The sequence below is a fragment of the Xenopus tropicalis genome, chromosome 8, assembly GCF_000004195.4.
Source record: "Xenopus tropicalis strain Nigerian chromosome 8, UCB_Xtro_10.0, whole genome shotgun sequence".
In the NCBI taxonomy this organism is placed as follows: domain Eukaryota; kingdom Metazoa; phylum Chordata; class Amphibia; order Anura; family Pipidae; genus Xenopus; species Xenopus tropicalis.
Window position 1 is genome coordinate 22,479,106 of NC_030684.2, and position 14,716 is coordinate 22,493,821.

A 14,716-nucleotide genomic window follows, 5' to 3' on the forward strand; every position below is an offset into this window, starting at 1 on the left:
TTCTTATCCTTTAAAGGGGAACTCTGGCTTCCAAACCGAAATTAATTAAAAAAAAAAAAAAAAAGGCCGATACAACACAGAAACACCTAACAGATCTATCTATCACTGTAATCTGTTCATTTAAAAAGAATGAATAAATAATATTTTTATATGTGGAAACTAGCTGCAAAACAGTTCTTCTCTTTCTGCATTATTTGAAATCCTGGCAGGGGAGGAGGGACTAAAACATTGATGTTACAAATTGTAACACTTCTCCACAGCTTACAGCCGGCATCTAGGAACTATATAACCCATGATGCATTGCACTGTGATGTTCATTTGCTTATTGACATCACGTGTGCAGTCTCAAAGTAGTCAGCCAGATCAACAGGAGAACAGGGGACGGGCATAGGTACCATATTATTACATTCAAATTCATGAAAAGGCTGCATATTTTTAATTGATGTATGTTTATATAGTTTCTTGAAATTTTGTTTCTTTACACAAAAAGCTTAAGTTTTGTTTGGATGGAGTTCCTCTTATATATATTTTGTTATGGGGCCTTATAAATTATAGCTCCACCAAATGGGGATGGGGGGGGGTGGTTTCCCCACCATCTTCAATACCAAGCAGCAAGTAGGGAGTAGATCACTGCCATTGGGCTCTTGTAAATAATGGCTTTAGGCTAGGACCCTGGTTTCACTGAAAGCAAACCTTAAGGCTACAGGTCCATATAGAATGGTTGCTGAGATGGGAGTAGAAGAACCTGGCTGCTCAGAGCCCTGACCATAACCCAACTGAACCCTTGTGGGATGACCCGGAACCCCAACTGTGAGCCAGGCCTGATCCCCAACATCAGTGTCCAACCTCATTAATTCTCTTGTGGCTGAATAGGAGCAAATCCTACCAACAATGTTCCAATATCTAGTGGAACCTTCCCAGAAGAGAAGGGGCTGTTATAACAGCAAAGGCCAGACCAGTTGTACTTGGTTGGGAAAAGAGATGTTGTACAGGCCCTAAAGTGTATATGTAAAAGTGATTCAGGGTGCTACATATGCTGCCCATTCCTTGTAGTGCAAATGTAATGGAGCTGTGCAAGACAATTAATGGAAATAATATCCAACATATACTGTAACTTCCATTGCATTTTAATCACTATATAAACTGATTCCACATCTTCTAACCTGTAATTAAATTCATTTGTCAGATATGTGTTATTTATGTTGGGGCTGCTGCTTTAATGCAGTCCTAGTACTTTAGGTTTTATTATCTTTATTTATCTTGAGGAACAATTTCCTGCGCCTATTTTCTTAGTGATATTTTTTTCCCTTCCATTTTGGAGTCCAATCAATAGTCCTTTGTTCGGTATTATTTTTCCACCTTTCAACTGGGGAATTCAGACATTTACAAAATAAGTAGAACTGAGAAGGATAAATGAAGTCCATCTAATGCCGATTGCACTTGGCTGTGTTCGCATTATGGGAATATTATTGGGCTATTCATGCAATCTATCGCCCTGATTGGCTCTAGGTTGGGGGATCCTTGTGTACATTCTAATCCTCTCATTGGGGTAATCTTATGAATATTCTTAATGATTTTATTGGTTCATAGTCGTGGTAGTCCTGTGTACATTGGAAAGCGCTGTACAGGATGGGCTACTAATTTTACTGCCATAACACTGCTATAGTTCCAGGGGTATCCAGAGCACAAATAAAAACTCACCCCAAATCTCCCCCTAACTGGCCTTCAGGCTGGGCCCCCTTAGCTCATAACAAGGTTACAGATATATAAAAACATTGGGGTAACAGTCACCCTGCTATAGTTCCAGGGGTACCCAGGGCACAAATAAGCCCTCACTCCAAATCTCCCCCTAACTAGCCTTCAGGCTGGGCCCCCTTAGCTCATAACAAGGTTTACAGATATATAGAAACATTGGGGTAACAGTCACCCTGCTATAGTTCCAGGGGTACCCAGGGCACAAATAAGCCCTCCCCCAAATCTCCCCCTAACTGGCCTTCAGGCTGGGCCCCTTAGCTCATAACAAGGTTACAGATATATAGAAACAATGGGGTAAAAGTCACCCTGCTATAGTTTAGTATAGTATAGTATAGAACTACAGTTCCAGAGGTACCCATGTAGAGCAGAAAAGCAATGAAAATTGGTGACACTTACTAAAAAGTTTATAAGGAATGGCGTGATAAATTTCAGACTCACACTGAGGGGGGGGACAATTACCTGAAAGATGCCAGGTATGTGCGTGAAGTAGTGCTCATGCTGCTCACGATTAAACTTCTGTAGCACCGAGGAGTAGTCCCCTTTACTGTCGTCTGCCATCTGGTGCCGTATCTGTGCCTGCTGCCGAGCCTGTATAGTTGGAAGAGGAAATCCAAAACAATTATAGGGGTAATCACAGTCTTAGCAATAGTAGGGTGCAAATCTTACCCATAGTAAAGATGGGTCTGGGTGCTCATGCCCCAGACCTTCAGCTTAGGGAGCCAACATGGAGAAAGACACGTAGGCTTCTGCTTTTTATTTTATATATGGATTAAATAAACTAATTTTAATACAATACAGCTGCTTTTTGCTATACTTTCTTTTGGGAAAACCGGAGTGCTTGCCCACATCGATATACGTGTCTTTCTAGATGGAAGAGGATCTGGTGAGTAGGCAGCTGGTTGGTCTCACTATTAATCTAGGCAATATCACTATACAAACAGGTCAAAATAGGCCCTGGCATTTCAAGTACACAGAGGCCCAAACAACCCCCACCAGCCCAAAAAAACAGTCACTGTCTACGGCATCTTTTTTAATTCTTTAGGCATTCGCCAGAACACACAGATTGCCAGTGCGGGCCTGTATACAAGTACGCCATCCTAGGACTTTCCATGGGTTACTCTCATTGTCTTCATTATATTCAGACAATTATGGAAATCCACAATTTTGGCTCAGGATTGTCAACCCAAAGAAACGGTCAGACAGGGCCAGTCAAATAAAGGCTGGCCATACACATAATGTTCTGGCAAAAGCGCTGGATTGGGCTAATCCAAATGTTAAGGCCACTGAATTCCTCCCCTAATAACATTTGTCGTGTCCTGTTCTCTACAAGGGTAATATCAGAATGACACCCAGTTCTCATTGATTAAAGGAGGCCCACTGGAATATTTCTTGGCACCTCGGTGGGCCAGTCCAACTCTGCCAACAGATCAAAAGGTTCAGAAGTACTCAGCTCTTAATTAAAGCAAGACTAGTTGGTTACCTTAACACTTTTAAGGCCCCCGCTAATATCCAATTGTAGACTTGGGGGGCAAAAGTTATTAGATGACCCTTTTCAGTTCTGATACCTACGCAGAACAAATGAGACCATGGTGTATCTCTGTCCCACAATGCACTGCAGCACATGGTAAATCAATCCTTGGATTTGTAACCTGAATGGCAGCTCTCCTTTAAGCACAGATATGTCCTACCATGGAGGTACAGGATCTGCAAGGGCCACATACATTGCCAGTAATGGGCTGGGCTCGTACAAGTTGATCACTATGAGTCCCTCGCTGGGCTCAGTCCATGACCTGAATACAGAGACAATAGTTTCCGAACAACAAATCTCTGACATTCCAGCGGATGGAACAGTTTAATCTCCAGAAATGGAAACTTCTCTCTGGCGCCAAAAGGTTCCAGTCCTTTGCTGGGACAGCCACGACTTCTCCCATGAGGTTTATTTGCGAGGACTGGCACATCCCCCGGCGACTGATCGGTCAAGCACAAAGGGTAAAACATCTGGGGCCACTATAGCCAACGTTTTGCTGGCCCCCCACCCATGCTTTGTTATTGCCTTTCCTAGTGTGGCAGCCAAGAAAGTATTGGGAAAAAAGAGGAGCTGCAATGTGCGCTATTCCCTTAACGTTTCCACTTATTCTTTCAATTAGCGGTGATGGAATCAGGAGATACATGGAATATTAATTAGAACAAAGAAAGAATCCCTTAAAATTTATCTTATATCTTAATTTAAAGGGATTATAAAAAGGATGCAAGACTTCTGATTTTGGTAATTACACTCCTAAAAAAGATAGAGAAAGGCAGATAGATAGATAGATAGATAGATAGATAGATAGATAGATAGATAGATAGATAGATAGATAGATAGATATAGTATACTATGTCCTAAATGTATGAGACCAGAGATAGGTTTATTGCCCCAAACCCAACCAACCCATGGGTTTTGGGCCAGCTTGGGCAAAATTAGAGAACTTCATAAGCTATACCCTCATGGCACCTCCCTCCCATATGTATACATACAAATATACAGAGAAGGAATGTTATGGGCACACAATAAGCTATACCCTCATACTGTACTTCCTAAGGGAAACAATATGGCACCTCCCTCCCATATGTATAAATACAAATATACAGAGAAGGAATGTTCTGGGCACACAATAAGCTGTACTCTCATACAGTACTATCTAAGGGAAACAATATGGCACCTCCCTCCCATATGTATAAATACAAATATACAGAGAAGGAATCTTCTGGGCACACAATAAGCTGTACCCTCATACTGTACTGTACTAAGGGAAACAGTATGGCATCTCCCTCCCATATGCATAAATACAAATATACAGAGATGGAATGTTCTGGGCACAGAATAAGCTGTACCCTCATATTTTACTGTCTAAGGCAGGGATCCCCAACATTTTTTTACCTGTGAGCTACATTCAAATGTAAAAAGAGTTGGAGAGCAACACTAGCACAAAAAATGTTCCTGGGGTTACAAATAGGGGCTATGATTGGCGATTTGGCAGTCCCTATGTGGACTAACAGCCTACATAAGGGTATGTTTGTCAGTACATCTGGTTTTATGCAACTAAAACTTGCCCAAAAGCAAGGAATCCAAAAATAGACATCTGCTTTGAAGCCACTGGGAGCAACATCCAAGGTACTGGTGAGCAACAAGTCACTGGTTAGGGATCACTGGTCTAAGGGAAATAATATGGCACCTCCCTCCCATATGTATAATTACAAATATACAGAGAAGGAATGTTCTGGGCACACAATAAGCTGTACCCTCATACTATACTAAGGGAAACAATATGGCACCTCCCTCCCATATTTATAAATACAAATATACAGAGAAGGAATGTTCTGGGCACACAATAAGCTGTACCCTCATACTGTACTGTCTAAGGCAAACAATATGGCACCTCCCTCCCATATGTATAAATACAAATATATAGAGAAGGAATGTTCTGGGCACACAATAAGCTATACACTCATACTGTACTGTCTAAGGGAAATAATATGGCACCCCCCACCTATAGGTAAAAATATAAATATACAGAGAAGGAATGTAATTTCTGGGGTGCCAGTATGACACATACACCCATACAGTATGTCTCCTGATGGTGCATGGAGCAAGGTAACACTATATTTAGCCCCTTGGCTATTTAATAATTATAAGGAATATAGCACAAGGCAGTGCACTCCCTACATAGTTACATAGGGTTGAAAAAAGACCATAGTCCATAAAGTTTAACCCATCCAAGTAAACCCAGCACACACAACCTATACTTACCAATCTATACACTTACATACATAAACTTTATATACAACCACTAATACTAACTCTAGATATTAGTATCACAATAGCCTTGGATATTCTGCTTGTTCAAAAACTTATCCAGGCCCCTCTTAAAAGGTATTAACAGAATCTGCCATTACCACATCTCTAGGAAGGGCATTCCACACCCTTACTGCCCTCACCGTGAAAAACCACCTACACTGCTTCAAATGGAAGTTCCATTCCTCTAATCTAAAGGGGGGGGCTCTGGTGCGTTGATTGTTTTTATGGGAAAAAAGAACACCCCCTATCTGCCTATATTCTCCTCTAATGTACTTGTACAGAGTAATCATGTCCCCTCGCAAGCGTCTACAATTTGAATATAAACAGATCTAGGTGCCAAGCTCCTTTCTGCAGTGAAACAAGACAGGGAGCTGCACGGAGCCAGCAGTCTGCCATTGGCTACTTATACCCTGGAAGGATGAAGTCATTTTTCAAAACCACATCTCCATTCAAGCTCACTAGTTTAAAAAATTTCCACATTCAATTCTTAAGAAGTGGAGAAATACCCATAAAAAAAGAGAGAGTCCCAGAAGGGTTTGATGAAACTTTTCAACCCGAGACAATGAAGAGCTGAACAAGTAAACAAGGTAGCTAGCCCAGTTCTCATTCCCATTAAACTAAATATGTGGATATATATATATAAATATAATAGCCCTTTACTACGTTTATACCTGATTCCTATCAGCCCCTGCCCCACTGAAGCTTACAATCTAAGGTCCCTATCACATTCCCATCAGCCCCTGCCCCAGTGGAGCTTACAATCTAAGGTCCCTATCACATTCCCATCAGTCCCTGTCCCAGTGAAGCTTACAATCTAAGGTCCCTATCACATTCCAATCAGTCCCTGCCCCAGTGAGCTTACAATCTAAGGTACCTATCACATTCCCATCAGTCCCTGCCCAAGTTGAGCTTACAATCTAAGGTCCCTATCACATTCCCATCAGTCCCTGCCCAAGTTGAGCTGGATTAATGCTCAGAATCCCAGGATAGCCTGGGACACTGGCGCTGACATAAGCTTCCTCACCCTCACTATTTTCGCTGGGTACAACCAATTGCTCATGCTGTAGATCTGAGACTAATGGCATGAGTATGTGGAACAGCTGCTGTGCTCCGGGAGCTCACAAACCATATATAAAAACTGAATATCAAAAAATACCTCAGTTGTGTCATGGTAAGCAAACCCTTTTTATTATATAGCGCCAACACATTTTATATGTTCAATGTCAGATTGGGGTATATGGGTCTGCCACCCCAAGGGCCCACCACCCCAGCCATAGAGGTTCCCCACCCCCATTGCTGCAAAATTCAAGAAGCCAACAAGCTGTTCCTTTCCACCCCCACAGATCATGGGCGGTAAGTGAGCTGGGGGTGATGGGGCCCACCGGACATCTCCCAGTGTCCCACCAGCCTGCTCCTACTATGTATATGTATATAGTTTTATCAGGAGCCAATTAACCTGACTTTATGTTTTGAAAAGGGGAGGAGACTGGCATAACTGGGGCTAGAATCAAACATAGGTCCCAAGCCCTTGTCAATGCATAAATATAAAAAGAGGAAATAGCAGAGGTGAAACTATATTGGGATGTAATTAAAGGAGAAGGAAAGTCATTTTGGCATTTTACTGCCAATAGATTTGCCCCATTTGTGCCACCTAGAACACTATATTTATTCTGCAGAAAGCTTTACCATACCTGAGTAAACAGCTTTAGAAGCTCCTTCTGTTTGCTTAAGATAGCAGCTGCTTTTAAGTGGCTTCCTGCCTGCAGTCTAGCCTTATTGCTGAGATCACACATTCCTAAGGGGGGGGGGGAGTGAGTTCTTAGTGTTCTAATGGGAGGGGAAGCAGGAGAGGGGAGAGAGGAGAGAACTGCGCACTGGCTCTGGCCACTGGAATTAAGGATGTTTCTGGGAGAGGAAATCAGACACTGGAAGACAAGAGACAAGAAATCCTGTGTTTCTTTTGATAGAGGACTCAGTGCAGCATTACTGTAAGTGCTTATGGCTGTATTTACATAGACCTTTCTGATAAAGCTTACTGAGTTTTTAATTTCCTTCTCCTTTAAATGAAAACCCTACAAAGTGCTCTTCACAGGTTCACTCCATTGGCCAAGTGGCTCCTTGGGACATGGCTGGACCAGTTAGAGGATCAGTAGCTTTTTCCTAATTTTCAGGCCCTTCATGGAGGTTAATCACCTAGGAACAGGGTTGCCAGCTTTACAATACATTTATCTTTCTGCCCTATTCATAACATTGGTATCGATCGTATAACGTGCCCCTCACCCACTGTCAATTTGTAATAAGAATAGTCACCTAAAATCCTCAGAAACAATGGCGAGCTCAGGGGTAAAATAGGGGTGAGTCCGAGCCTTGGTAAGATAGGGGTGAGTCCGAGGCAGAAACGTGGCAGCGCAAGTGGGGCCAAGATGCCTCCAGGTACTTTTATACCTAGGTTGGCATCTCCACTACTAAGCAAAGTAAGAGGCGTAAGGATGCCCCTTCTATGGGGTTTCATTTTTCCTAAAATGAAAGGATAGGGCACAAAGCAACTAAACAAGGGTTTACTTTCATCCCATCACAAAGCTACAAATTATTCAGCAAATGACAAACCTATTAGGCTTTCCAGGAATGAAGGGCTACACCCACAAGGCATGCAAAATATGTTAAATATATAGAAGGGGGGGTAGAATTTGAGAGCAAAATCAATGTAAAACCTGTAATTATGTGACAAAGAAAAGGCAAATCTCCCTTTGTCTTGTGCTGCTTCTACATCTGCTCTGCCTGGTACCCCCCAATATACCAAGCCCAATATACCTGCTGAACTAGCCCTGTGTGCTAGCCCTTTATGTCTGAAGTGGCTCAGTGCTGCTCTTTATGCACAGACACTGTGGAATCTTGAGCCTCTCAGTGGATACAGCGAGCCGTGGCCGGTTGCCCGATCTCCCATTCACAGGCCCAGATCTTGCCTTTCTGTATCCATCATCTCCCAGCCTGCAGATACAAAGAGCAAAGCTGCCGTGTTGAAGAGACAATATGGCAGCGCTGAGGGGCGATTTGCATTCTCATCTGCATAGCAATACCCAGCTTGCCCACTGCCGCTGCCAGCTCTGTGATTTAGCAGGGCGGCCGCCAACCCTTCAGAGTTGAAAGAAAAGGCCGGAGAAGATTTAATGGCATGAGATCAGCAGTGGGTTGTGGGAAAGAACAAAAAGTACGACCTGCAGGGGGCGGCTGAATGGGTTCTGTTTGGGCATTCGATATAATTGTGCTGTGCCGTAAACATCATAATGAAAAGACCAATGAATAATGGTGCTCAACCCAAAAGCCCAAATAAAAGGAATAAATCCAAATAAATATTGTTAATTTTCAACATACAAAAAATCAATAGTTTTCAATTAAAATAAAAACAATTCATCTCTTTTTATTATGCCTGAGAGCACAGGCAGCAGAGGAGATCTACATTTACATCCCATCTTGCACTGGGAGGGAACAAGTGACCAATAAGAACAAAGGAAACACAGGATTTAGACATATGAGCTAAAGGGATGGACTATGGTACATACAATAGCAGGAGGTTATTGTGGAGCAATCTAATGGCACATACTATTAAAATAAATATAGAAATATAAGGAATAAATAATGATACAATTCTAGCCTTCTAGCCCCCCCCCCCCATTTGAAAGCTAGAAAGAGGCAGAAGAAAAAAGACATATAATGAAACTATAAAAAAAAAAAAATGAAGACCAATTGAAAAGATTCTAATAGGCCTTTGTATAACATACTGAGAGTTAACATAAAGGTTAACTAACCCTTTAATACAAAAACAGGCAAAAAACATTTGTGCTAAAACCAGAGGCGGAGATTCTATTTGTTTGGGTTTATATAAAGGGCAGGTGCACAACTGCCTGAGGTTCGGGTGGGACTGGTCCAAGTTGCAGACCCAAAAAGCTTTGGGAATTTCTGGAAAGGGACTTGGGTTTTAGTTTAGTTACCCTTTAAATAATATAATGTAATGTAAACGGTAACATTCCAATTTATTTAATCATAATGGGGGGAAACCCCAAAGCCATGTGGGACAGTGCTATGTGATAAGGAGCAGTACACACTTATCATTATGGGGAGAACCCCAAGGCCACGCGGGACAGTGCTACTGTATGTGATAGGGAACAGTACACACTTATCATAATGGGGGGGATCCCAAGGCCACATGGAATAGTGCTATGTGATAGGGAGCAGTACTCACTTATCATAATGGGGGGAACCCCAAGGCCTCATGGGACAGTGCTATACACACTTATCATAATGGGGGGAACCCCAAGGCCACATGGGACAGTGTTTTGTGATAGGGAGCAGTACACTTTTATCACATTACAAACAAACCCGACTAAAGTAAATGGATAATGGACTCCAACTTGCAATAGACAAGTGCTAATCTAATCAATATGTGTTTGGTTTTCCAGATGACTTGGAGTATCACTCGTGGACTGTATAGGATATTAGCCAGAGGGAAAAGATAATCCACTAAAAGGGTATCTCCACCCAAAAACTGTTAATTGCCTAATAAAAGAAAATGTCCACTGCTATACAGTCCAACTGCTAATGAAATCAGTGTCTGAGGGTCTGACTCTGAAATAATGTAGCTTAGCTGTTTTTTTGTTTTAGTTTTTTTACTAAGGAGTCAAAACCAGCAGTTCATAGAACAAATGCAGGCAGATGCTGCTTTCAATAGCAATGACATTTACACATATCTTTATGATCAGTGAAAATATGTCATAAATGCCTATTGAGAAGTTTACAATTACATTTATTTTCATTATTTAAAAAACAAACAAACAAACTATATTTTAGGCAGTTTCCCTTGGATTTTACACTTGGGACTATTTTCTAGCTGGCCATAGGTATGTAATGTAAAGAACATGTGTGACAAACAGACAATGCCTGTGCATTACAGCATAAAGCCAGCGTGGCACTGGGGACTAAGCAAGTGATTGACATAAGGTTAGAGTAATTACAATAAGGGTTTAGCTTCCCCTTTATACAGGCATTAAAATGAAAGTACAACCTATTTCTATGTTAAGGGGTCCTGTTATTTATTTTTTTTAAGTAATACTTGGCCATTTATGGAGTCCTTGAAGTATTCTCAGTTCAGCCTGACAAACTTTGGTTCTAGGTAGGTGGTGGGAGTTGCACCTGAACATAAACAACCCCCCACCCATTACCCCACCTTACAGCTCTCACGCTGAGAGGGGTAAATGATTAAGGACAATAAGCTGCTTGTTGTAGGTAAGGATTATAATGACAGGGGGCCCCAAGCTAGATATAGCACCCCAGTGGTTAAAGTCGTGGGAGATCACTGGTTCCCTTTCTCTCTCTGTGATTTAAGCATGGAAGTTCCCCTGGTTAATTACTACTATATCTTTCATTAGGCAGATTAGATTACCGTATATACTCGAGTATAAGCCGATCCGAATATAAGCCGAGGTACCTAATTTTACCTAAGAAAACTGGAAAAACTTATTGACTCGAGTATAAGCCTAGGGTGGGAAATGCAGCCGCTACTAAATAATAAAAGGACACTCAGCGTAACCCCCTGAGAACTCTTCATAAATATATCATGTTGGCAGCTGCAGATAAGGGAAAGGTGGATGGAGGACCCTTTGACCATCCTGCCTTTAAGAGTTACAGCACTGCTGATAACTTCAGGGAAAGAAAAATGCTACAGTAGCAGACAAAAGCAGGTTATTCTCCCTCTGTATGCAGCACCCATTCTCCCTCTGTATGCAGCACCCATTCTCCCTCTGTATGCAGCACCCATTCTCCCTCTGTATGCAGCACCCATTCTCCCTCTGTATGCAGCACCCATTCTCCCTCTGTATGCAGCACCCATTCTCCCTCTGTATGCAGCACCCATTCTCCCTCTGTATGCAGCACCCATTCTCCCTCTGTATGCAGCACCCGTTCTCCCTCTGTATACAGCACCCGTTCTCCCTCTTTATGCAGCACCTGTTCTCCCTCTGTTCCATGTACACTCCCTCAGTATGCCGACGCTCTCACGCTCTTCCGCTCTCCCTCTGTATGTAGACTTGACTCCATGCAAGCACCTCCTCCATGGACGCGCGATGTAAAATGCCCTTTCAGTTGACTCTATTTCATTGATCCAGCACCTCGCCAGCCATCGGGTGCGCAACTTACTCTAATTCATATCCAGAACCGGGAATCTGTTGCGCACACACACGTCACGTACCTTTCCAGCGATTGGTCGCGTTGCACGTATCCACCACACACGTCACGCGCATGAGGGGGGGGGGGCTGGATACGTGCATGCGATTGCGACAGATGCCCAGGGCTGGATATGAATTAGAGTAAGTTGCGCGCCCGATGGCTGGCGAGGTGCTGGATCAATGAAATAGAGTCAACTGAAAGGGCATTTTACATCGCGCGTCCATGGAGGAGGTGCTTGCATGGAGTCAAGTCTACATACAGAGGGAGAGCGGAAGAGCGTGAGAGCGTCGGCATACTGAGGGAGTGCACATGGAACACAGGGAGAACAGGTGCTGCATAAAGAGGGAGAACGGGAAAGTAAGTCAACGCTCGCAAGCGAGCGCACGGCCGGGAGAACGTAACTACCGTATATACCCGAGTATAAGCCGAGGGTGCCTTTTTGAGCACATTATTAGGGCTGAAAAACTCGGCTTATACTCGAGTATATACGGTATATAGATTGTAAGCACTACGGGGCAGGGACCTCCATCCTCTTGTGTCTTTGACTCTTAACTTATTGCAACTGTATCTTGTATTTATTTGTGCTTATTGTAATACTTTGTATTTATATATTTTTTTATATATAATATGTTTATATTAATGTATTCTACTGTACAGCGCTGCGTACATAAGTAGCGCTTTATAAATAAAGTTATACATACATACATACATTATGCAGAGCTCGTTTAGGAAGCAGAAGCTGATGACATGGCTCACTCTGGGACAGTGTTAATGAGATTGCCTAGACTGGGAGCCTGGGGTGGTTTACCGCTTTAGCTCCAACAGGATCTGGTGGCCATAGTGGTTTACAGCAAGCCAACAGCTCCTTGGCACATAGCTGAGCCAGACACCATACAAAATCAGCAAGTCAGACTGATGTAAATTGTGGGTCTGTTGTCCAATTGTGAAGCTTAAACAAGGAAGGGGAAACCTGTGACTACTGGGGGCCAGGAGGAATTTTGGGTCCAGTTAATTAATAAGGAGCTCCAATACATGTTTATAAACAAAGTCATAAGTTTAGGGGGGGCCACAAATGATTGTGCTGCGGGGCCCTGTAACCTCTAGTTATGCCACTGAGCTAGACCATATGGGCCAATGACTTACTAGCAAGTGTCAGTCTTATCAGCCTGAGCCCACCCTGCAGAGAAAGATGTAAACTTCCATAGTTATCCAATCCACTAGGCCAAAAGCTTGTAAAGTCAGATAGATAAAGTGGGGCATCTATGTAAGTAGCCATAATGGCCACAAACAATACCAAGAGAAAACTTTCTGCTGTGCCACGTGGGCAGTTGTTGTTCCATGAAGCCCAATAGGCCAGTGGTAATTGTGGGTGGAAGTGGAAGGACACCTGGAGGTGAAATCGCTCTGAGCTGTTTGTTCTCCTGAATAATGAATAGGGCTGAATATTAAACAGCGTGATGAGGGAGAACCCACTGCTCATTCTCTCCATGAGCTTGTCACTGCTGTCAGGCTCATTTGCTCAGCCATGATATCAGATGTTCTGCCCAGCTCCTCCCCGCTGGAAGTGACTCATGAGCCCAGATCATTTCCAACAGACAAAGGGGCTGGGTTGGCTCCTTAGAATCCCTATTACTGGACCTAACTGGAAGCATTTCAGGATCCAGCAGAGCAATGGCATCATCAGCCGGGACTGCACAAGGTCAAGCTCAGGGGAGTTATGTAATAGTGCTGCCTCTGTAAGTATTTATTACAGGGAGTTAGAAAAACAAATGAAAACTAGGTTTGTTAAATATCAGTTTAAACTTAAGACCTATTATGTGCATACGAAAAGGTGGCACACAGGTTATGAATGTGGCGTGGTGGAATTGTAGGGTTCTGCATGCTTCATTAGAGCCCCGACCCCTTGGCGCAGGCTGCTGAGCCCCGACCCCTTGGCGCAGGTTGCTGAGCCCTGACCCCTTGGCGCAGGTTGCTGAGCCCCGACCCCTTGGCGCAGGTTGCTGAGACATGAAGATAAAAAAAGGGTTAATGATGCAAAGCATTAGGGGATTATGGGAGGGGCAGAAGAGGAGCTGCTCTGTGCTGAGATGCTGATGATATGAATTATAATCAACTGATCTTAAAGGAACAGTAACATCAAAAAATGAAAGTGTTTTAAAGTAATTAAAATATAATGTGCTGTTGTTCTGCAAAAAAACTGGTGTTTTTGCTACAGAAAAGCTACTGTATAAATAAGCTGCTGTGTAGCCATGGGGGCAGCCATTCAAGCTGGAAAAAAGGAGAAAAGGCACAGGTTACATAGCAGATAACTAGTAGATAAGCCCCATATAATGGGGGTTTGTCTGTTATCTGCTAAGTAACCTGTGCCTTTTCTCCTTTGAATGGCTGCCCCCATGGCTACACAGCAGCTAACTTATATAAACTACAGTAGTCTTTCTGAGGCAAACACACCAGTTGTAGCAATGCAGGGCAACAGTACATTATATTGTTGTTACTTTTATACACTTTAACTTTTTGGTGTTACTGTTCCTTTAACACTTCAGTAATTTAGAGCAATTATCCTTCTCCAGCCTCAGTACCATGTGCGCGATTCTATACCATCGCTCCGATGAACCAGGGAAAAGTAACCATTGTACTGACACCGCTACCCACACTTGTAATGATACCCCTGAGCACACAGACTCAAGTGAAACAAAAGCATACACAGGAACGAGTGCAACTGTATAGTACCTCCCTCCCATATGTATACGTGCAAATATACAGAGAAGGAATGTTCTAGGCAAACAATAACCTGTACCCTCATACTGTACTGTCTAAGGGAAACAATATGGCACCTCCCTCCCATATGTATAAATACAAATACAGGTATGGAACCCATTATCCAGAATGCTCGGGACCTGGGGT

At 42.9% G+C, this 14,716-nt stretch overlaps 1 protein-coding gene across 26 annotated transcripts in view; it reads right to left on the reverse strand.

The window, feature by feature from the left end:
• fnbp1 (formin binding protein 1) overlaps positions 1-14,716 on the reverse strand; it is a 103,446-nt gene that overhangs the window by 23,858 nt on the left and 64,872 nt on the right. For all 26 annotated transcript variants that reach the window (XM_031890579.1, XM_031890580.1, NM_001079194.1 and 23 more), the window contains 1 exon segment: positions 2,215-2,343. In XM_031890579.1, the coding sequence (XP_031746439.1) occupies positions 2,215-2,343 (129 nt within the window).